We start from the raw sequence: 20,227 nt of genomic DNA on the forward strand, positions 1-20,227 counted from the left end.
GGACTTGTGGAATTAGTATCTGGGTTAAATACGGCAAAACTTTAGCCACATATTTCAGCTCAGTCTGAGTTTTATCTTTGTGTGTGCTACTTTTAAGAAGAAACATAAACATAATAATCAGGTTATTTAACATGGCGGAGTATGCACACTCCTGATAACACTAACGACAATATCTGTTCCGTTATGTTAAATGAAAAAGATGATTTGTATATGTTTACGGTAGCCTATGACTTAATTTACAAACAACTGAATGGGTTAAATTTACAACTTAAACAGAAGATCATCTGTCTGTACATCCTGTATTTGGACAGTACCTATATTATTGTTATATTGATAAAATTAATGTATACAGGAATATAGGACCCCGCCTAAGCTTGTTCACCGAGCACTCACCTCATGGCATTTTAGTGACTGGGAGGGGAAAAAAATTAAACAATTTGCATACTTCAGTACTGTAGCAAATGACTTCATTGACAAAGTTACCACGTGAAATTGACATCATCCATACTACATCCAGCTTCTAAAAATCCTCCAGTATTTGCATAGTGGTGCCTGTAGAAACAGACTCTTAGGGTTTTTTTTTTCCCTCTAGCCTGTTTAATAAGCCATTTATTTTTATTTTTTTTTTAATTAAGAATGCAGTATGCTTTTAATTTACATGGGAAAAAAAAGCTTGAGTGCTCTGTTTTGTTTGTGGTAACATGGCTAGCTGTATAAAACACCGTCTCTTCTTCTAGTACATACATAACTATATTTCCAAAGGTAACTCTCATTGAATCAGATAACTTGCAATTTCTTTTGTAATCAGAACCTAATTAGGTTGTTGTTTACAGTATAAGTGATCAATAGCTTTTATTCTGGATCACACAGTGTCAAAGCTCTAATAATTGGTATTAAATGTAACAGAGATACGGTAATCAAACCAACTGTAAAAAATCTTCAAAAACTATGTACTATACGGGGGAGTTATTAAAATTCCCGATACTGCTTAAAATGTTTAATGTGCTGAATACAAATGATATTTTAAAGAAAGCTTTGTGGATCAAAGATGGATTTAATAATTGTAATGTTTATGAATTTGTTTTGAAAATATTTTTAATTGGATAATGTCAGAGTTTTGAATTATAATGCTATGTTCATTAGCATTTCAATAGGTTATACTATCAACTCCTTTTGACATAAAAGAATTTGATTTATTTTTTAAATCATGAATCTCGTAATCTTTTTTCCTGTTGTCACTAGTTTTCAATAATTTGATTAGCTTCTACAAGAAGAGCAACAGGAACCACATGGGCTTTGCTGGTAATGATGTGCTACATATTTCTCCGAAAGCAGCTCTGATGCCTTTGAAAGTAATTTGCAGTTTCTTATCAGCACAGAATTGAAGACTAATATTGTCTAATTTGCTATGTTCAGTGGCACAGCGTATCCTAGAATTCTATCAAATACACAGTGCTTTGAAACCTGTATTATGTGACCATAATCAAGAGTACATAAGTGAATTTCAGAATTTATGAAAGTGTTTATTATTAGCTAAGAAAAAGCTCAGAAGATGAACTTGTCAATAGGTCTAAAAATCTCTTAGTAAGATGTGTATTTTGCACACTCCCAAACTTCATTGCAGTTTATAAACCAGCAATTTGGACTTTATAGTCGTATTGCAAATAACTGATGTAGACCTTTCAGAGCAGGCCAGGGCATAATTGTGTAAGTCTCAGTGTAAATCTGTAAATTCACCATGATGAACTCCTTGCTTGGCGAAGTCATCTTCTACTTTCAATAGAAAGAAAAACTGATTACTGTTGATCATTTAGACATAACTGCTTGTAACAGTCAACAAGCCATCACAGTAAGGTATAAAGACAGCCCTTAGGAGAAATGCTGCCTATTTGATGACATTTAAAGCTTTAAAGAATTCCTTCTAGGTACCGCAGGAAATCATCACGAGCCAGCACAGGCTGTCAACGTCACTGAATGAAAACCAAAGCGATCAAATCATGTATACTGGCAATATTGCCATCCAAACCATTAAAACAATTTATAGAGCTGGTTTTGCAAACAGTTCATCATGTCAGCAATGCCATGGTAGGAACTACCAGGGTGAGAGAAGCCTGTCACATGGGTGAGTGTGCATGACGCTGCCTTGTAATTGGATCAACCACCCTTTTATGTTGACTTTAGCAGTCTAAGAAATAAAACACAGTTTAAACGATATCCTACTAACTCTTTTCCCGCTACAATGTTGTGATAAGCGAAGTAAGGCATGAAGTTCCTGTAACTTTCTGAGCTGAGAATATCAGCTATGTATGAACAGATAATGCTGTTTTAGTAGAGCAAATAAATTGTATGTCATTTTTTATTAAACAAACAGTATAATAACTGGAGTATATTATCACAATGGAAGCATAGAAGACCATAGACTGTACAGCTGAAACCCTGTAGCAAAATTTGTTTCTACTGCTTATCCTCAAATTTAAAGAAATGTATCTTTATCAAGCTTTCACAATGGCTGCTTCTTGTTAATTTAAAGATTCTTCACCCTTGTTAAGGCTAGATGATTATAATTAAAAGATAAATGTACTGTTAGAAAGTTCTACGCCACACTCTATAAGAATTTAACTGAAAGACGTACATTATACCTGTATGCGAATTATAATGGCTTCTCAGCAGGGAACGCAGAATCACTTACAGTACGTAAACATTTAAAGAGGAAAATGCTAATACACTGAAAGAGTTTAACATCAGTAGCAATTTATCAAATGAAGAAAATTCAATAAAGTCCACTCTCTGGGAAAACATTCACTGTTAGACAAAAGCCTGGCATCCTTGATAGTCTGAAGTTCAATCAATTTGAAAACTAAAACCATTCAATAAGATAAGCAGGATCTTAAGAAAATTGCCATCCTCCTTCTCAGGTAAAAGCCAGAATTAAAATAATTATTATTAAAATAATCCAACCAGGTCGCTTTACAGGCAAATTTACACACTGTCTCTTTAAAACACTGCATGCCCAAAAGCCTTTTGGGTTTGGAATGTAGCACTGCACCAAGTATTTCACAAAGCCTCTAAATATCACAAGAAGCTTTTTTAGAGAGAAAAAAAAAAAATTCCAGCTGACTGAAACTGTTCTAGCAGGAGTGCCTCAGCTTAGCTCCCAGACCTGGAATTCCAGATAAACAACAGAGGACAGGAAACAGATTTTTTTAACTTTTTTTTTTTTTTAAACGTCCTTCTGTAATGCGGCTACAAGACGACTGACGAGCTTAGGAACAAACAGAGTGATAGTGCAAGTGTCATCAGAGTGAGCGGTGTGCTTAGATAGAAGCTTGTAGGATGAGCGAGTGAATTCTCCGAGGATATGTGACTGGTGGAGACTCCTGCTGTGTTGTCTTTTCCAATAGCATTCTGCAAGACATAATACTTTCCTTGGTCACAGTTACACATTTTCATCGCAAAATATTTAAATCTACAGCATGAAATTCATCTTTTGGTTTGGGTCCCTCCCTCTACTGTCACCTACATATCGCTGTCACAGACTGAAAGATACAAAAGGCATAACAACAGAGGCTAAAATGACAGTATTTTAAAGTTAAAGGATAAAACCACCACTACAGTACAATTAAAAAAAGTATTAAAAAATTCCCTACTTTAGCAGGGAGGGTGTGGAGTCCCCTTCTCTGGAGATTTTCAAGACCCGCCTGGATGCAGTCCTGAGTAACGTGCTCTGGGCAATCCTGCTTTAGCAGGGGAGTGGGACTAGATGATCTCTAGAAGTCCCTTCCAACTCTGAAAATTCTATGATTCTGTGATTAGCAGTCGTTCCATGTGTAAAACCTACCCTTGTTAAGTATAGCAATTTTTTAAGCAATCTGTGTTTATCATGCCAGTTTACTTCAAAAAGCAAATGGAGGACCCGCAGTGAAACTGCACCTTCTGCATAGTCAACAGGACAACCTTGTTTGATAACAAATTACTTCTGGATAACAATAGATAAAATCTAACGCATCAGATCAGAAAAGATAGATGTTTCTAGCTTATGTAAAAATTTCTCTGTCAAGTCTTTTTTCCCTTAATCAATGCATTATTTACATGCCTTGTCTTCTTTGCCTCAATAATTAAGCAGTACGCGTATGGAAGTATAGATTGGCAGATGACAGTGAGCTATTTAAGGAGGAGGTCCAACAGGAATATTTCTCATTGCTTATCATCCTCAGTTTAAAATAAAAAAAAACCAACAAACAGGTGTAATCACAGAAGTAGGACAATTTAGACTAGATGGGACCTCTAAGGTTATTAAGTCCAACCTACTCCATGCAAAGTTGCTCAGACCCTGTCCACTCAGGATTTTAAAATCTCCAAGGATGCACCTTCTCTCTCCATCCTGGAGAGGCAATGGGCCAAGGTACAAGCTAGAAGTACCCAGAAAACCGATACAAAGAGTGAGTAGAGAGCATCAGTTTCCACAGTTTCCAGAGGAATTTCGGCCTACAGAGCCAGGGAGGCAGGGACTCTGCGCTATTCCCTCACTTTGCTGTCATCTTCTAGGACTAGCCAACTGGAAGGCCTTGAGATGCAAACTGTCAGAATGGAGGCATTGGTGGAATTATCACGCTATGCTTTCTTCTGCTCAACCCTGGGCATTTGATTTTTGGAAACTGTCACAGAGTATGGGATAAGATAGACCAGAAGTTCTTATGGTAAGCTACAGTTACTATGGCCTTCTTGTGAAAGGTCTTTTAGCCAGCACAAGGTGTCAACAGATTTGTTAACATTACCGCATTGTTCCCTCGTGTGTTATTAGGCTTCGTTCTAGTATCTACAGGAAATTCTTAACAGAACCTAAAGAATTACAAATGGGCTATAGAATCGTCATTGTTTAGAAGAACTGTGGAAATTTGTACTGGCGAAGGAGAACCTGAAAGATATATTCACATACATTTGGTGGCTTATGCCAGTACAGCTGGTCTTGCTCTGATGCCAAGGCTATGTGTTTCCACACTGGAAAAATTAATTTATGTACCTCACTAATTATTAAGCTTCCTGAGAGACTCAGTACAAAGGATATGGACTGACAGACATGGAAACTGATGTAATGTTTATGTCTGAAAGGGGGCCTTGGAGTTCAGGCTGAGCAGACTACTCGAACAGCACTGGGAGGTTCATGCCTCTTGGGGCTGTCAATCTGTCCTCTGATGTATGAGCATCACATCTCCTGATGTGAACATCATTTCATGCTCTAAATTGGTGATTTTTGTTAGCCACAGAATGATGTCCGGTATGTTTCTGTGTATGTTAAAAGCCATATCGTCTTGCGTTCCTGAAGATTATTAACGAATTATACTTGTTAGGTGCAACGGTAATTACCATGGGATCTGCCTAGACATGTACTACAGAGCTATTAAAATACAAAGTCAGCAGAGGCCACTTTGAGCCCAGCTCCAGGTTTCTGAGTAAGGTCATTCTTTAATACATTATGGTATCCAAACATAACAATACTAACAAGACCCATTATAATCTTAAGAGATGTTGAACCTTTTATATTATGGGGAGCCAACTGTGCTGTGAAATATACAGAATCCACACTCTTACCTCATTAAGACAGAGCTCTGTATCTACAGATTCATTGGATTTCCGCTTCTTCTGTGCCTATGAACAAATGCAAAATTTATTCCCTGTAAAATTTATACATACAGCAGCATAAAACAATTAGATAAATTCACATGGATTGTCATACTCCTATAATTTTGACAGTGATTTGCACATGATTAGCAAATAAACTCTCTGAATGTGACTGCATGTTTTCCAATAACATTCACATTCTGATTTGAATTTACAGCAAAACTTCAAACAGCTAAGGGTACTTAGTAATTACAGTGATGAGTGCCATCAGCTGCAGAGAACATGTTATGTTCCGTGGCCCCTTAAAAATGGTGCTGGATGTTCATGAGAAGAAATGAAATATGACAGTTAACAATTACCATAATACCACTGCATATTAACAAGACATATCTTATTCCTTGGTTTTAGGAAAATATACAACACAGGAGTATTTTATCCTTAGTGATTCTTGCAATTTCTCCAAGTATTATTATGAAAATACAAATATAATTTTAATATATCGCATGGCTGCCACACAGTCTCTTCTAGAAAGTTACAAAAAAAAGTCACGTCTTTTAACATATATATCTGTAAGTCAATGAGCTGTTTGTTTACATTGCATTCACTGATTATTGTACATGGAATATTATTAAATGCAGAAACATTTTAGAAGATCAAAACCTAAAAAATGAATCTGCTGTATCTTCAGCCATGTCTTATGATGAGCATCCATCTGTTGCTATTACTGTGTGTTCTCCACACTGACTCAAGTAAGAAACATTTCTAGTGGCAGCATCATACAAAATGAAAGCAATAGGATGCACTCTGTCTAGCATCATAAGGTGTTTAATATTTCCATTGCTCAAGTGAACACGACTGGGCTGGGAGTTTTCTGCTTTTCTATAATAGCAATAGCAATCCCCACAGTGCTGAAGATATTTTCAGTAAATAGTGCTGTCGTTGATTTAAGTACTTCAGTCATTCTCAATATAATTTCTTTCTTTGTATATTCCAGAAATACAAACAGCACTCTTTTATAGGAGCTACCAGTGTTAGATGTACAGTCAAGTCTTGTAACAGAAGACTTGGATTTACACACCAAAAGTACTGACTGCACTGAGCACGTCTGATGCTTCCTGGAAGTTTGGTTGGACTTACTATTTGTTTCCTGCAAAAAAAATGAGGATCTGAATCTCACTGTGTTGCATTCATTTTACACTACAGAATCCCCCTGGTGTTGGCAGAGATGGACTGGACTAAAGACGATGTGAGGAAGCGCTGAGCATTTGATTTTATACCCTCAAAAAATTCAGTTCCACATACAGCTATTTTGTTCTATATCTGAGAGCCACTGGTGCTGCCTATGGATACAAAACAGTATTTGACCTAATTACTGATTTTAGAATCCAAATGAAGGAACTGAACTTCTCATTAGGAAGCACATTCCCTGCTTTTCATGATACTTTTATGTTTATAAATAGATACATTAGAGGCAACTGGAAAACTAAACCAGCTGGCATTTAAGAGAAAGACAGCTTAGCTATAGTAAGAATGCATACTGTACATATGTTGATAGTTTTCAAATATATGACAAAATAATAGCTCAATTCATTAATAAACACCCTCTGTGAAATCTCTCTCTTACATACCCTTTCTTCTAATTAGTACCATTAAAGTGGTTATGGTAAGCATAAATTTAACTATATAAATGCAAAAAGACATGCTTGGAAGTAAATTTGCTACAACAGGAAGGAACACAGTGAAGCCTTCCTGTCATGTTTGCAGTGGTGGTGGTATTCGCAGAGGTTAGGAAACTTCTTTTAACGGCAGCTGGTTAGGTTTCAACTCCTAAATGGATGGCTCCAAGGAGACGGGTAAAGAAGGAGAAAGTGGATTTCAACCCTGATTTTCTTATATCCTAAACACCCATACTGCATTGAATTGGAATGTGAGGCTTCACAGGAGGCCTCAGTTTCAGAGCTTCAGATCTCGACAGTGTAAATGGTAAGGGTCGTACAAGCCTCGTATTTCTTAGTTCATCATTCAGTGCTAAGTTTCCTAATTCACGCAAAAATCTGTCTATTTGAAACCTTGTACTTTACTGCTTATGCCTGCTTTGGATTCGCAACACTGTGCTAACTATAAGTCTGCTCTTCGTAGTTGGTCTCAACACCAAAGTTAGAATTTATGCTCCTTCTGTACTGAGTTTCTCAAAAGAGAAAGGAGAAAAATATCATTATTTTGTCTATATGCAGTAAATTCCTCCTTTACTTCATTCAGACTGATAAACGAGAGAGTGCAGCAGATAAAACATATTTACCTTTGAGAACACTATTTTAAGGGTAAAATCAACAGCTAGAAACAAAATCAACATAAAAAAAAGCTTTTCAATCATTTTGATCAATATTCCCTGGCTTTCATTTGGAAGGCAATACTTCTCTGTATCCATATACTTAATGTAGTCATTCTAACATCAACAACACTCATCCACATGCAACCTCTGTTATAAAGTCCTCCTTTCTTAGAATTGAAAAGTAATTTTAATAAACAGGCAGGCTTTTCTCTTATCAAAACAGAAAGGACAATATCTTCCATTTAAAAATACGGCAAAAATGGAACCTCTTTTTTTTTGGGAGGGGGAGGCAGAGGGAAAGAAAAACTATCATTTCGAGGATGAGATGGCATTATATGCCAAGTTTCAAATTGGAAGAGTACGTTTTTACTGTTGAGTTATAAACCTGTAAAAATGGGTTATAATGGAAATGCTGGCATAGGCTGCACTACTATGATACAACAGTGCACCACTAAATCACAAGTAATGGAAAAAAAAAGCCACCTACGTGTTGAAGAGAGTGCAATAGAAAGTGCATGTCCCGTAATTACAACTTAAGGGGAAAATTCTTCCTGCCCTACTCTTGGGCAGAAAGGACTTTACATGCAGCCGAACTGCTGTATTTGTGCTACAGTGAGTGAGCACCTTATCAGACGTAAAAAATCATGACTTGGGAGATTATGCTGATAGCCCTGCTGGAAATACACCCAGGCTGGGAGACACGCATTTGAATTACATTAAGAATGTCCTCAGCCATTGGATATTTACCTCACAACATCTTCCATTGTCCAAGAAGATGAAACAATAAAAATGTGTGCCCATCACGTACAGCTGCAGACAATTCTGACAGGAAATATCTAAGCCATCAACAAATTTGGGAAATGAGAGTTGTTCATTATGCAGGATGCCAAAGTCTCACTTCCAACTCCCATCCCAGGTCTCCTACACGCCCAACACACAGGCAAGAAGGTACCTTCAAAGGTGCTAGAAGTACCTAATTCCACAGGAGTAAAATAGCACACACAAATGGCTAATAAGTCTGTATTCAAACTTTTTTTATTTTATTTTAATATAAAGCTCTTATCTGGTGACAAAAAGATCTATGGGAATTTCATCATTAAACAAAACACAAGCAGGGCTGGGCTGATAAAAATAATAATTAAAAAAAAACAGTGAAAGAAAAGCAGCTTAAAATAAGGGGCTAAACATATGGAAAGAGGTATGAGATCTTTTCTACTGAAGTAAAATAGCATTTGCTAATGACTTACGCACTCAGCTGTGACATGCCTCTGACTGTAAAACAAAGTTACGTAAGACGGGTTGACACTCACCCCGGCTTCGCAGGGAACTGTAATTCCGTAAACGTGGGCTACTCTGACGAAGCTGCCCCCATACTGCCAACAACCTTGCACTCACTTAAGCTTTTGTAGTCTGCAAAAATGAACATCTGCTTTTACAGAGAATCTTATCGCTGTGGTAGCACAAGCAACAGATGATATTTAGAGATAATCATATTCACACACCTCCTGATGAGCTCTTCAGTATCCCGTATATTAGTCACACACACCTTGTTTTGTTCTTTGCGACCGTTAGCTTTTAATATTTGAACTAAAGTGTTGGACTTAGTCAAGAGCTGGTAGAGAAACCAACTGCATGTCCAGAAAAGAAAAAATTCTTATGATCAGAAAGAGAATATTACTTATTTCTTTCATAGAAAGAAAGGAGAATAAGGGCTAGCAGAGGAGCTAGTGGTTTTCTGAAAGGAGAAAGGAATATTGTTTATAGAGATATTTCTCCTCCAGACACAGGACTCTCCATGTTTCCTTCTAACCCCAATGGCTCCTAGATGAGTTCAATCATATGTCCTTGCTCAGACATACCCTAACCAGTCTTCTCTTGTCCTTCACCTAATAACCACCGTGAGATCCTTCCAAACCTAGTAACTCTTTGCTTCCCATCCCCCAAATCCTTCTACCTCCATCCTTTGCAGACACTATAGCCCTGGATTTATTCCCAGAAACGCTGTCTTGCAATTATGCATCCAGCTTCTACAAATCACAGTACTACATGGTTAATAAATGCATTAAACACTGCAGTGGTATCTCTCCAGGAGTTATTTATGGCTTGTCATCCAGCAGTATTTTTACATGCCCACTACAGCATGCATATCTACGTTACTCACAGCAAGGAAAAGGTTTGACTGGGGATGGCTCCAGACAGAGGTGAGCTTTAATTTGGAGGGAGGGAAGGAGAAGCACGTAAAGGGAAAGAAATACGCTGGACCTTAATGCGAACAGGCACAGAGTGAGCATCCGACCTCAGAAACCAGTCCCTTGGTGTTAGCTAAGCACTTTGGGCCTTATGTGCTTTACGGGATGTATTGCTTAGACACTGCAGTGAGAGACAACAGAAGTATCATTACGATAGAGATCTGTTATGTGGGTTGTTTTTTCAGCTAATTTTAATGAGTGTGCCTTTCTTCTCTCCTGAGATGCCTGGTTAGTTATGCTCATATTAACAAGCTTTTCTGAAGAAGAAGGACAAATCTCCCGAACACATCCTTCAAATGACCATGCTTCTGAAGTAACTGTAACAAATGAGGGCGCTTGCTCTTTTTGTTCTTCTCTTGTGTTGATTAGAGAGATTTACTATGCAGCTAACCTGTTTTTCCAACAGCAGGACACAAACAATAAGCAGAGAAATATACAGACTGTAAAAATGCAATCAGTTTAACTCTTCTGCGCTCACTAAGCGGTAGGTGAATCTATCACAATTGTCAATAGTATCTTCTTATTAGCACAGTAGTACTATGCCACACTGTAGTATAAATTACTTTCAACAGGGAAGACAAGTGAAGTGCGGGTCAGAGACACAGGCTACTAAAATAAGGATCCAATTCAGCACAGAGTAATTTTGAAACCCATACCGTACAGCCAGGATGCAAAGCTATTTAAAGCTATAAAAACAATCAGCTTTGCACAATCCCATAACAAAGAAGTTAGATCTTTTTTTCTGCCGCTTTGTTTTTTTTCTCTGCTGAATCAGCCCTCAAGATACAAGCTTGGGGCATGAAATTATCAGTCGTCATTCTGCATAAAAGCACTACAGTGCTGTCATCCCACTTTGTACAGTGAAGAAAGTGTCTTTTAAAAACAAGCATTACCAAGACACTGCTGGCACTGGTCTCCAAAGCTATGTAGATAACACCCAGTACAGTAAGAATCAAATCACAAGTTTTTCAGCTGGGAGACATTAAATAAAGCAAACCAATTATCCCCTTGTGCCCAAATATGCACTGGGGAAACATGCACAGTGTTCTCCGGCTGCAATACAGTGCAATGAACAGTTTATCAGCCAGTCCCTTCAGATGCCATCCCCTCCCCGCACTAAGCTTCTGCCCCCCATAGCTTTGTACCGGTCCTAAAATCACACAGTTTGTCCCTGTTCTCCTACAGGGGTCTTGTCTGGCTTTCCCCCCGCAGCTTTGCCTGAGCTGGGCAGGGTGGTGGACCCCAGGCAGCCCTGAGCACGGCATGATGTCCCGACTGCCTTTGGGCCCAGCGACCCTCTGGTTTGCCAGTTTGAGCATTCAGAAATCATGAGTCAGGCCCCATCCAAAACCAGCAGACAGCTGCCCAGTGGGCAACACTGTGCTGTGACAGATCTACCTTCACAAAGCGCTGGCTTTCATAAGGGAACACAGCCGGCATTTAAAAAGTCCCCTTATCCCTCAACACGAATAGATTCTTGTGGTTTTGAGTACTTAAGCACCAGAAACAAGGGAGAGAGGGCAACCTCAAAGCAGGGAGGTGTGTTTTACGGTCAGGAAAAGGATAAAGTGATGGTGGGTCCCCTGAGATCATTTCCATGCATTCATTCAGGAGGAAAGGGAGTTAAAAAGAAAAGGCTTCACCCCAGGGCAGGCATGAGGAATCCTCTGGGAAGAGGGGCTGGGACACATGTAGGTCCCTGTTTTGCTAAAGCCAGCTTTCCAGCTCTTTGGTCACCAACGAGGTAGCACTGCCCAGTCCTGGACAGGGCCAGGTGGGCTGGGAACAGTGTCTCTTCCCCAGACCACTGGGTAACGGATAGAATTAGCTCTGGTCTAACAGGTGTCCTGTGTAGAGACCTGGGTCTCTTGATAGCTGTAGCTAGAAACATACTTAGCAGCAGACGTGACTTTAGAAATCTGAAAAACAGGCCTATTAGTTGATAAAGTCCAATACGGATAGAGGAAAACCTCTTCCCTCCAACCCCTTCAATCATAAAATTATGAGAAAATTGTATTGGGGTGGGGGTTTGGGAATAATCCTCCCAAAATGAGAAGAAACAAGAGTGGAAGGAAGGAAAGATGACCTGTGCTGTATGAATTATTGCTGGACCATTCCCAGCTCCTTATGTTAGTAAAGGTGAGACCTAATTAAGTGCCATCTCTCACTACACTTATATGGTGGGACAATATGGCACAAAAACTGCCTTACAGCAATCTTAAAGGTTTTATAAAAAACAGATCCTATCAGAAACACCAAACTGATCAAACAGCTTACAAGGACCAGACACAGAGATCTTCAAATATTTATTTCAAGCAATTAGTCTCCCAGTGAGCACAGCACAAAACATGACACCCAGCCAAGACAACTGAACTGACTGACTTACCTTTCATGGCAGTACAGTAACTTGCTAACAATTTTGTTTTTGTGTTCAGTCATTCATTTATCTGAGTAAAATGAATTTGTATAGTCCTAGATTCTTGCCTCCTATTTTTAGGGTATATTATACAATTCTCCTAATATGGTCTTTTCATGGATTTGCCTCAAGCAAGTATTTTTTCATTAAGAAGGGCAGAGGAGAAAACAGAACACTAAAAAGCATAGAAGGAATAAGTTTTGTTAGGTTACTATCTCAATGGCTTAAGCTCCCTCTTTTTTCTTCTTTTTCCCCTCTAGTTATAAAACTGAAGAGCCACGTAATCCAAAGTTGAGTTGTTTGGGATTTTAGTATTAAAACCCATTTCCCTAGTGATTCACCACAGCTATCAACCCAGTGCCATACACAGCGGTTACAGGTAGCACCTGGCTGCTGCGCACTGAACAGCCTCTAAAGAAAAGCAGCGTGAACACAAAGCCATTACAATCCCCGTTAAAAGACGTACTCAGCTTTTAATTTTGAACAAAGGTAAGCCCTTGAAGAACCACAGATCCCACAATACTTCCCCAGGCTGGAGTGTGTGCCCTTGCGTGTCCGAATATGCAAACAGAGTTGTTCTGTCTGGCAGCAGGCGAAGTACCTACCTCCCCTATTAGACCGGGCTACGTGGTGCACTGGAGTGTGCCGTAAACACTCCTGAGCAGCTGTCAGCCATGGCTACTAGGGGACTAAAAGCAGCTCAGCCAGAACAGCACAGGCCTGCATCGCGCTAATGAGCCTTGAAAAGAGGCACCATACTAACGCAGCTCCAGCGCTTCTACACGGCATCTCACACCTCCAGGTGTGCCTCGGCAGGTAGCTGCCGGCTGGAGGGCGGCTGCGATGTGCTGCTCCGTGCCAGGCAGGTATGGACTACGCCTGGTGCTCGCAGGCACGTTGTCCTTCACACCAACAGGACGGTCTGCGGTTGGGACTCCCTGCTAAGAAAAACTTGGGAGCCTCGCACGTCAAGGGCAGAGTCGCCGGGAGAGAGCTCAGCGGGGATGCTCACCACATCGGTCGGCCTCGTGAGACCCCCAGCTCTGAGCCCTCAGCAGGTGGAAGAGATTAAGAAAACAAGGCCACGCATTGCCTCGGCGCTCGGGCAGCAGGACCAGGGGTGCTGTCCTCTGGTTCTGCAGCTGGAAGGAAAGATCAGGCAAGCTTGCTTGAGCACCAGTCTGCATGAGGCCTTGAGCGCTGAGCATTACAGGAAGCTTCTGCTTCTGCTATGCCAACCTTAAGCAACCGATATTATTGCTGGTTTCTTGAGCACCGCGTTCACTCATAAATTTTAAAAGGGAAGGGAAGAGAATGACCATGAACATCTGCTTTTGGTTAAGTGACTAAAAATGTTCAAGAATTTTCTCTTTATTAACCGTATGTATGCACGTGTGTGCTGTGAGTACTGGCACGGTTATGCTCAGAAAGAAAACAAAGAAAGCCTTAAAAGGCTCTCAAAACACCGCAGATAACAAGTGACTTCACTGCAGTTGCAGGGAAGCAAAAGCAAAGCTGCAGATACTACACTATCCCTGCACAGAAAGCCACTTAGTTGAGGCGCCCATCATACAGCTATACCCTCCCCTCCCCTCCGCGCTTTTGTTTACACACTTCAAGCCCAGTGTATTCCTTTCCTTACAGCCGCAGTTATGTGACTACGCCTGTACCCGAGTCCCATTAAATCATGGCATGATTTAGAGATTGTTGTGTTTTGTTTTTGTTTTTTCTTTTAAAGTCATTCAATCTTGAACAGCTGTGATTTGGATTAATTGGTGAATTTTGCATTTTTGGCACAAGCTGCTCCAGAAGTGCCACTGAAATAAAAACTTAAAGCATTTTCTCCCTGTTCCTCTAATCCCGTAGCTGAATTCTGCAGGTGCACAGATGCATCCTCAGAACTGTCAGGGCTGAAATTTTAGTGAAGTTGCTGCGGTACTTGCCTCAATATCCATGTTCTTCTCCAGCACTGAAAATACCATTCAGGATAAAAATGTCAGAAAGATTATTTTTAAATAACGCAATCAAATTTACCAAGGCGAGTCTGTAACACAACCAGGCTATGGCATAATGGGGTTTTGACAGGCAGCTCTTCCCCAGGAATTCAGTCAGAGCCACACACAAAACATCAAAAATTTCACCCAAATAGTCAATGTTTTGGCAAAGTTCAAAGTCACTGAACACAGGAATTTTTTCATGTGAAATCTAAGACAACTTCCATTTTAGGCAGAGCTGCTAGCCGTGTCTATAACTATTTTTATTTTCATTAGAATATATGCCTTTATATTTTTGTAGAAAGGTATTCAAATTTACTATTAGTATTCCTGATTAATAAATTCTGATAGCATCTTAATTGCTAAAAGTTAATTAATATCATACAATTTTGATAGTTGGCATTTTATTTTCTACAACAAGCATATGTTTCAACAGATCTAAGCCATGACTGAAAACCAAAATAAACATCCAGCTGGCCCTGTCCACAGATCTCCATTAGCTAAGCTAGACCTTGGTTTGTCCTGTCAGCTTCCTAAACATTATTAAGAGGCCCTTGCAGTATGGACCTTAAAACTCAATACTGGCGAAAGACTTTGATGTAGCATCCTACATTCGTTCTTCCCCTGCTGAAGTGAGTGAAGCAGAGAAAAATCATCCCTTCTCAAAAATACTCGGAGTGAAACCCTAACACTAATTCTCTTTAATGGGCTATGCTATAGCAGACTATACTTTAATGGATGATGTTATAGTGGCCTTCCTCATATCCATTATTTACACATGAACGATGCTCTCACACACAACAGTTACGCTGTAGTTAATGAAGCTATTCAAATCAGCAGAGAAACTCTCATGTAAGAGAAGTCTGCAGAATCCTGACCTTATTAGAAAGGTGTCTTCTTCTCTACTGCCCTGATCCCACTGCCCCAACAGGAATTCTTCCCTTCACCAGGCAGCACCAAGTGAAAATGAGAAGTAACTTCCTAATATCATCTGCATATATGGCCTCAAATTTGTGCTCAGTATGAAGCACTGAGAAATTTTTTCCATCATTGAAACAATTTTATAGGCACAAAAAGTATTGTGAATGTTAGATGTTTAACAATTATAACCCTATTAAAACAAATCTGAGCCTATAATAACCAGATTATGAAAATAATTATGAGATTATTCAAAATTGCATTCACGGGATATGATCCAGCTTTGTTTCATCTTACAAATCATTCACAGAAGGACAGAAGGCTTACATTTATGTTTACATTTAATAAGCCAGAAAATACAAATAGATGAATGCTAATAATGCAAGTAATGGAGATCGACAGGATCACTTTGAGTATATTTTGTAAGGTTTCCATACTAAACTAGAAGAAGCTTTTGAAGATTTATCGCGAGCAGTTTGCCTACTTTTTGAAGTATTATGTTGCGGCAGACTGGATAGTTCAGGGGATTATTAATGGGATATACAGCCTTATATTCTGAGGTAGCTAGTTTAATCTAGCTCAGGTCAATACTGACAACTATTCTGTAGGATTTTTGAAATGAGGAGGTGGTTCTGGGGCACTTCTTCTCTTAAGAGGACAGGTTCAATGCACAAAAGTGGCACTAATTTGCACCTCAGGCAGTGCACTCCATCAAAGAGACTGAGGAATTAATGGGATATAGGTTTGTAACGTCACAAAGCACTCAGGATGTTTCCCCATGCCCTTCGTTTCCCTTTCCGTGAGACAAGCTGCTCTGTTAAAAAGGGACAGTCCTCCTATATCCTCAGATTCTTCTAATTCCATTGCAAACCCTACAAGAAAAATCTTGAAGGTGCTCTATGCTACCAAATTTTAACATCCTTTAGTGGGACTCAAGAGAGAGATTAGAAGGTTTCACCTAGAAAAACATCTTGAGAGTGCTATCTGAAGAGAATCTTGACTGATGATGGTTGGCAGCAAATATTTCCCTGAATGCTCAACAGTTTTATTAACAGTTCTGGACTGAGCTGAGGCAAGTAGAAAACAGCACCAAGTGAAGGGTGGGTTTTGTGATCTACCTACTCGTGTATCTAATAATTGCAAGCATCTGCTTTGTCTTACTAGCAAGTTTCAGTGTCAATACATTGTCATCAAGTTTCCAAAGAGGAAGCATTCAAAAAAAAAAATACATATGGGTGTGTGTCAACTACAGCAACAATACAGCTTCTTGTGTTACTCCTACCTCCAGACCAGTGGGTAGAAAGCCAGAACTAAGACAGCGTTACTTGAGATGAGGGATGAGTATAACGCAGACTGTGTCTGCTGTATATTACCGTATGCATATCGTATATGCAGGCTGCATAAGCACACCAGCACTGATACCGCATGTGTATTGAGCTGTCCCAGTAAGAAGTGAGTTTAATGGGTTGACGAGATGCCACGTTCAGTGGCCAAGATGGGATTAGCCTCTCTAGTGTGTGAGAGCAGTATGCTTAAAAGGGATCTGGGGTATTGCTGTGCTGTTCACACTCAGTGACCGCTTGAACAGCGTAGGACATCGCATTTCTGACATGCCGTGCATGGATGAACGTAATTGCACTACAACGGGCTTTGTACGTAACAAAGGGCAGCAGATGATGAATGAGGACTTGCAGAGCATGTATGAGCAGATGCGTCTCACTGGCTTGGAGATTTTTTGGAGTTGCAACTTTGCCAGTTGCTCTCTTTAAATGTTCACGAAACACCAGAGCCCAGTCTCCTGTTACCCTGAGGTGACTTGTATTTCAGGGGCCGTCCCTGTGGTGTGGACCCAGGGCGACCAGTTCTGCTTCCAAAGAGCAGAGCTCTCTCACTAAGGGCACTTACCAAAGAGTTGTACTGCTACTAAATACAACATTGTATCTGAACCATCAGCCTGAAGGTGAAAAGCCTCTGCTTAATTAATGATTCCTAAGTATCCTCATTAAGCTGTTCCCTGGCTGTAGACCCGGTGCGTTTTTCATCTAAACCTTTTCAGTTGTGCCTATAACAATCTGAATTTCTCATCTGCAAATAACCGTGACTGAATCCTTAGGAATAATCAGGAAATCTTAATTAAAAGTAATAGGGGTGAGGCCAACTCTTGATGAGAGCATGATTCTGCAAATAGTTGCAAGAATTTGTCAAACTAATTAAGTTCAAAATCAGTATGAAAAAAGGGACATTTTTTCCTTCTGAATTTGCATTTGACTTCCGAAACTGTCTATAGGCAGTTAGTTCCCTGCAGGAACAGATCCCTACATTTGCCCTCACAACCAGATAATTACAGCGCATATATGACTGATGTGTGCAGAGTAGCACGCTTGCATAGAATTCATTATATAATGGTCTTCAAGAATTTAACTCAGATACACGCAACTTACAACGCACTGCTGCTTCTCGAGGAGGGCAAGCACTTGTAAAAAACACACTAAACACTGTTGATCGGAAAAGTTCGGATCAAACCACTTTTTTACATTTCTGCAGACACAAATTTTTCACAGACACTTGTAACTGCTTTGCTCTCATCCATGCACACTTAATTTATATGCCCACTTACCCAACTCTGCACAAATTAGGTACTTATGAAGGCAGATAGCTATTTAGATCCTACCTGGTACATGTCTTCCCTGCCATGTACACAAAAAAACCTGAAAGCACACCTTTTAAATCTGAGCATGAATTCAGTACATCCAAATGTTTACGTGTATGTGGTAATGCATACCCGGCCTTGAATTAGAGGCAACTTGAGGCTTCTGAAAATGTCAAGCTGGAAAAATAAAGTAGTACCATGTAATGCAGTGTTTAGTAAATTACTGCCCTGAATACCTAATTCTGTTTTGAGAAAGACATGAGGGAGGATAATCCTATAATTCTTTAGGACACATGCTGAGGGAACCCATGAAAAAATATCCTGCATTATGCACAACAGTCAGTCTGTGTACTTGTGGCTCACAGAAACAGCTAAGCACGCAGGAGGGCTTAACCTGAGGTGGGATTATTAGGCCAAATCCACTGATGAGAACCACAATTTGGTGTGAAACAGTTAGGCTCTCCTCCAAAGTACAGACTAAAATAAACTTTTAGAACTCCTATTGATTTTGAAGGCAAGGAACTGAAATGGGTGACAGCGTCTCATGTTCTGGAACTCAACAGCAAGTTGAAAAATGCTGTAGAGTACATGGCTTGAGGGTAACGTAGAGATCTATTATTCAGGTAAGACAGCTGATTAGGAGTCATCAGGATAAAAAGTAAGTAGGAGATAAAGGGTGTGATTTATTACCAGTATTTGATTACTAATGTACAGTGAAGACTATAAGTAAAAAGAGCGAAGAGGTAAAAAGCAGAACAAAAATATATTTCTGTTCAGATGTTTTCTTATAATTAATTTTTTATTAAGGGTATATGTTAGCCAATGTGGTTAAAAGGCTGTATTTCATCTTCTGTCCTATAAACTTGGTTTGACTACTTGAAAAATATAGGCATGCTATGGGAAACATTCCAAATTTAACTCTTCAACAGTGTACTATTTTTGCAGCTATGCTGCCTTGTCACCAAGGTATGATTTAGAATGATTACTTATTATTGTATTCTAATTTCCATTGGTCTTTTCTATATTTCATTTGCTGCCGCTTACAAGGAAGAAACTATTCCCAAAAAATCTTCTTTATTATCACTGAAATGCTTTTGATCATATCTGCCACATGATAACTGAGAGCCTGGGTAGTTTATTTTTAAGAACATTAGTTTATGGGTTACATAGAAATATCAAAGAATGATGTATATATATGTAAGGAGTAACTGATAATTACAACGTACACTTAAGGATAATTGCAGTGTACACAACTGTGGAGTTATTCCATTTTTACAAGTGTATAAACAAAAGCAGGATTTGATTAGGTTGTGTGATTGCCTCTTTAGACTCAAATGACTTCATATGCATAAACATACTTCATGGACTTGGGTTTGCTGTAGGCAGAGGAAGGCAATGTATCCTCTTTAATCAAGGACAAGGAAGCAGGGTTGCCTCAGACTTTTTTCCCAAATCAAAATACAGACCTACTCCAATCTCTTGATTGCACACCAGTATGGCCACAACCCCCAGCCCCTTCCACCTTCCCCTCTGTAGCTTCCAAGACAGCCACACCAGTGGTGGCCCGGTGACTCCTGTAACCTCCGTATGGGTTCAACATCCCTCCTGCTCAGTCTTGTGCAGTCTTTTTCCCCCCCTGAATCTGCATTTAGTCATTACATCATTAGAGGAAATATAGAAAAATGTATACTGATAAATTTAATACCAGAATAAGTCTACGAGGTAGTTGAGTGCCCAAAGATTACAGAACGGATTTGCAAGAAGAAAGGACAAAAAAAAAAAATATAAAGAGAAAAGGACAGACAGGAAAAGGATCTAATAAAGACCAATGGTTAACCAGAAGAGGGGTTTCAGAGATGGATTAGATATAACAGCAAATTGAGACCAATTATATAACAACTCATGTCACATAAATAGGCAGAACTAGTCTTGCTTATCATTTCCCAAAGGGGAACTTTCCTCCATGATAAAATAGTGTATTTCTTGAATTTCTATTATTTCTAATAGGGAGGGTTTCCAAGAGTAGAGGAAGGTGTTTAAAAAGGATCT

General features: G+C 39.5%; 1 protein-coding gene across 1 annotated transcript in view; it reads right to left on the reverse strand.

Annotated features, from left to right (window-relative positions):
* Positions 1 to 2,458: 2,458 nt before the first annotated feature.
* The window catches only part of GFRA1 (GDNF family receptor alpha 1), a 142,070-nt gene continuing 124,301 nt past the window's right edge, over positions 2,459 to 20,227 (reverse strand). Inside the window, exons 8-9 of the mRNA XM_009881574.1 lie at positions 5,590 to 5,646; positions 2,459 to 3,405 (exon numbers count right to left, since the gene is read on the reverse strand). Of these exons, the coding sequence (XP_009879876.1) occupies positions 3,244 to 3,405; positions 5,590 to 5,646 (219 nt within the window). The 3' untranslated portion in view covers positions 2,459 to 3,243. The remainder of the gene's footprint in view (positions 3,406 to 5,589; positions 5,647 to 20,227) is intronic.

The sequence above is a fragment of the Charadrius vociferus genome, unplaced genomic scaffold, assembly GCF_000708025.1.
Source record: "Charadrius vociferus isolate BGI_N301 unplaced genomic scaffold, ASM70802v2 scaffold282, whole genome shotgun sequence".
In the NCBI taxonomy this organism is placed as follows: domain Eukaryota; kingdom Metazoa; phylum Chordata; class Aves; order Charadriiformes; family Charadriidae; genus Charadrius; species Charadrius vociferus.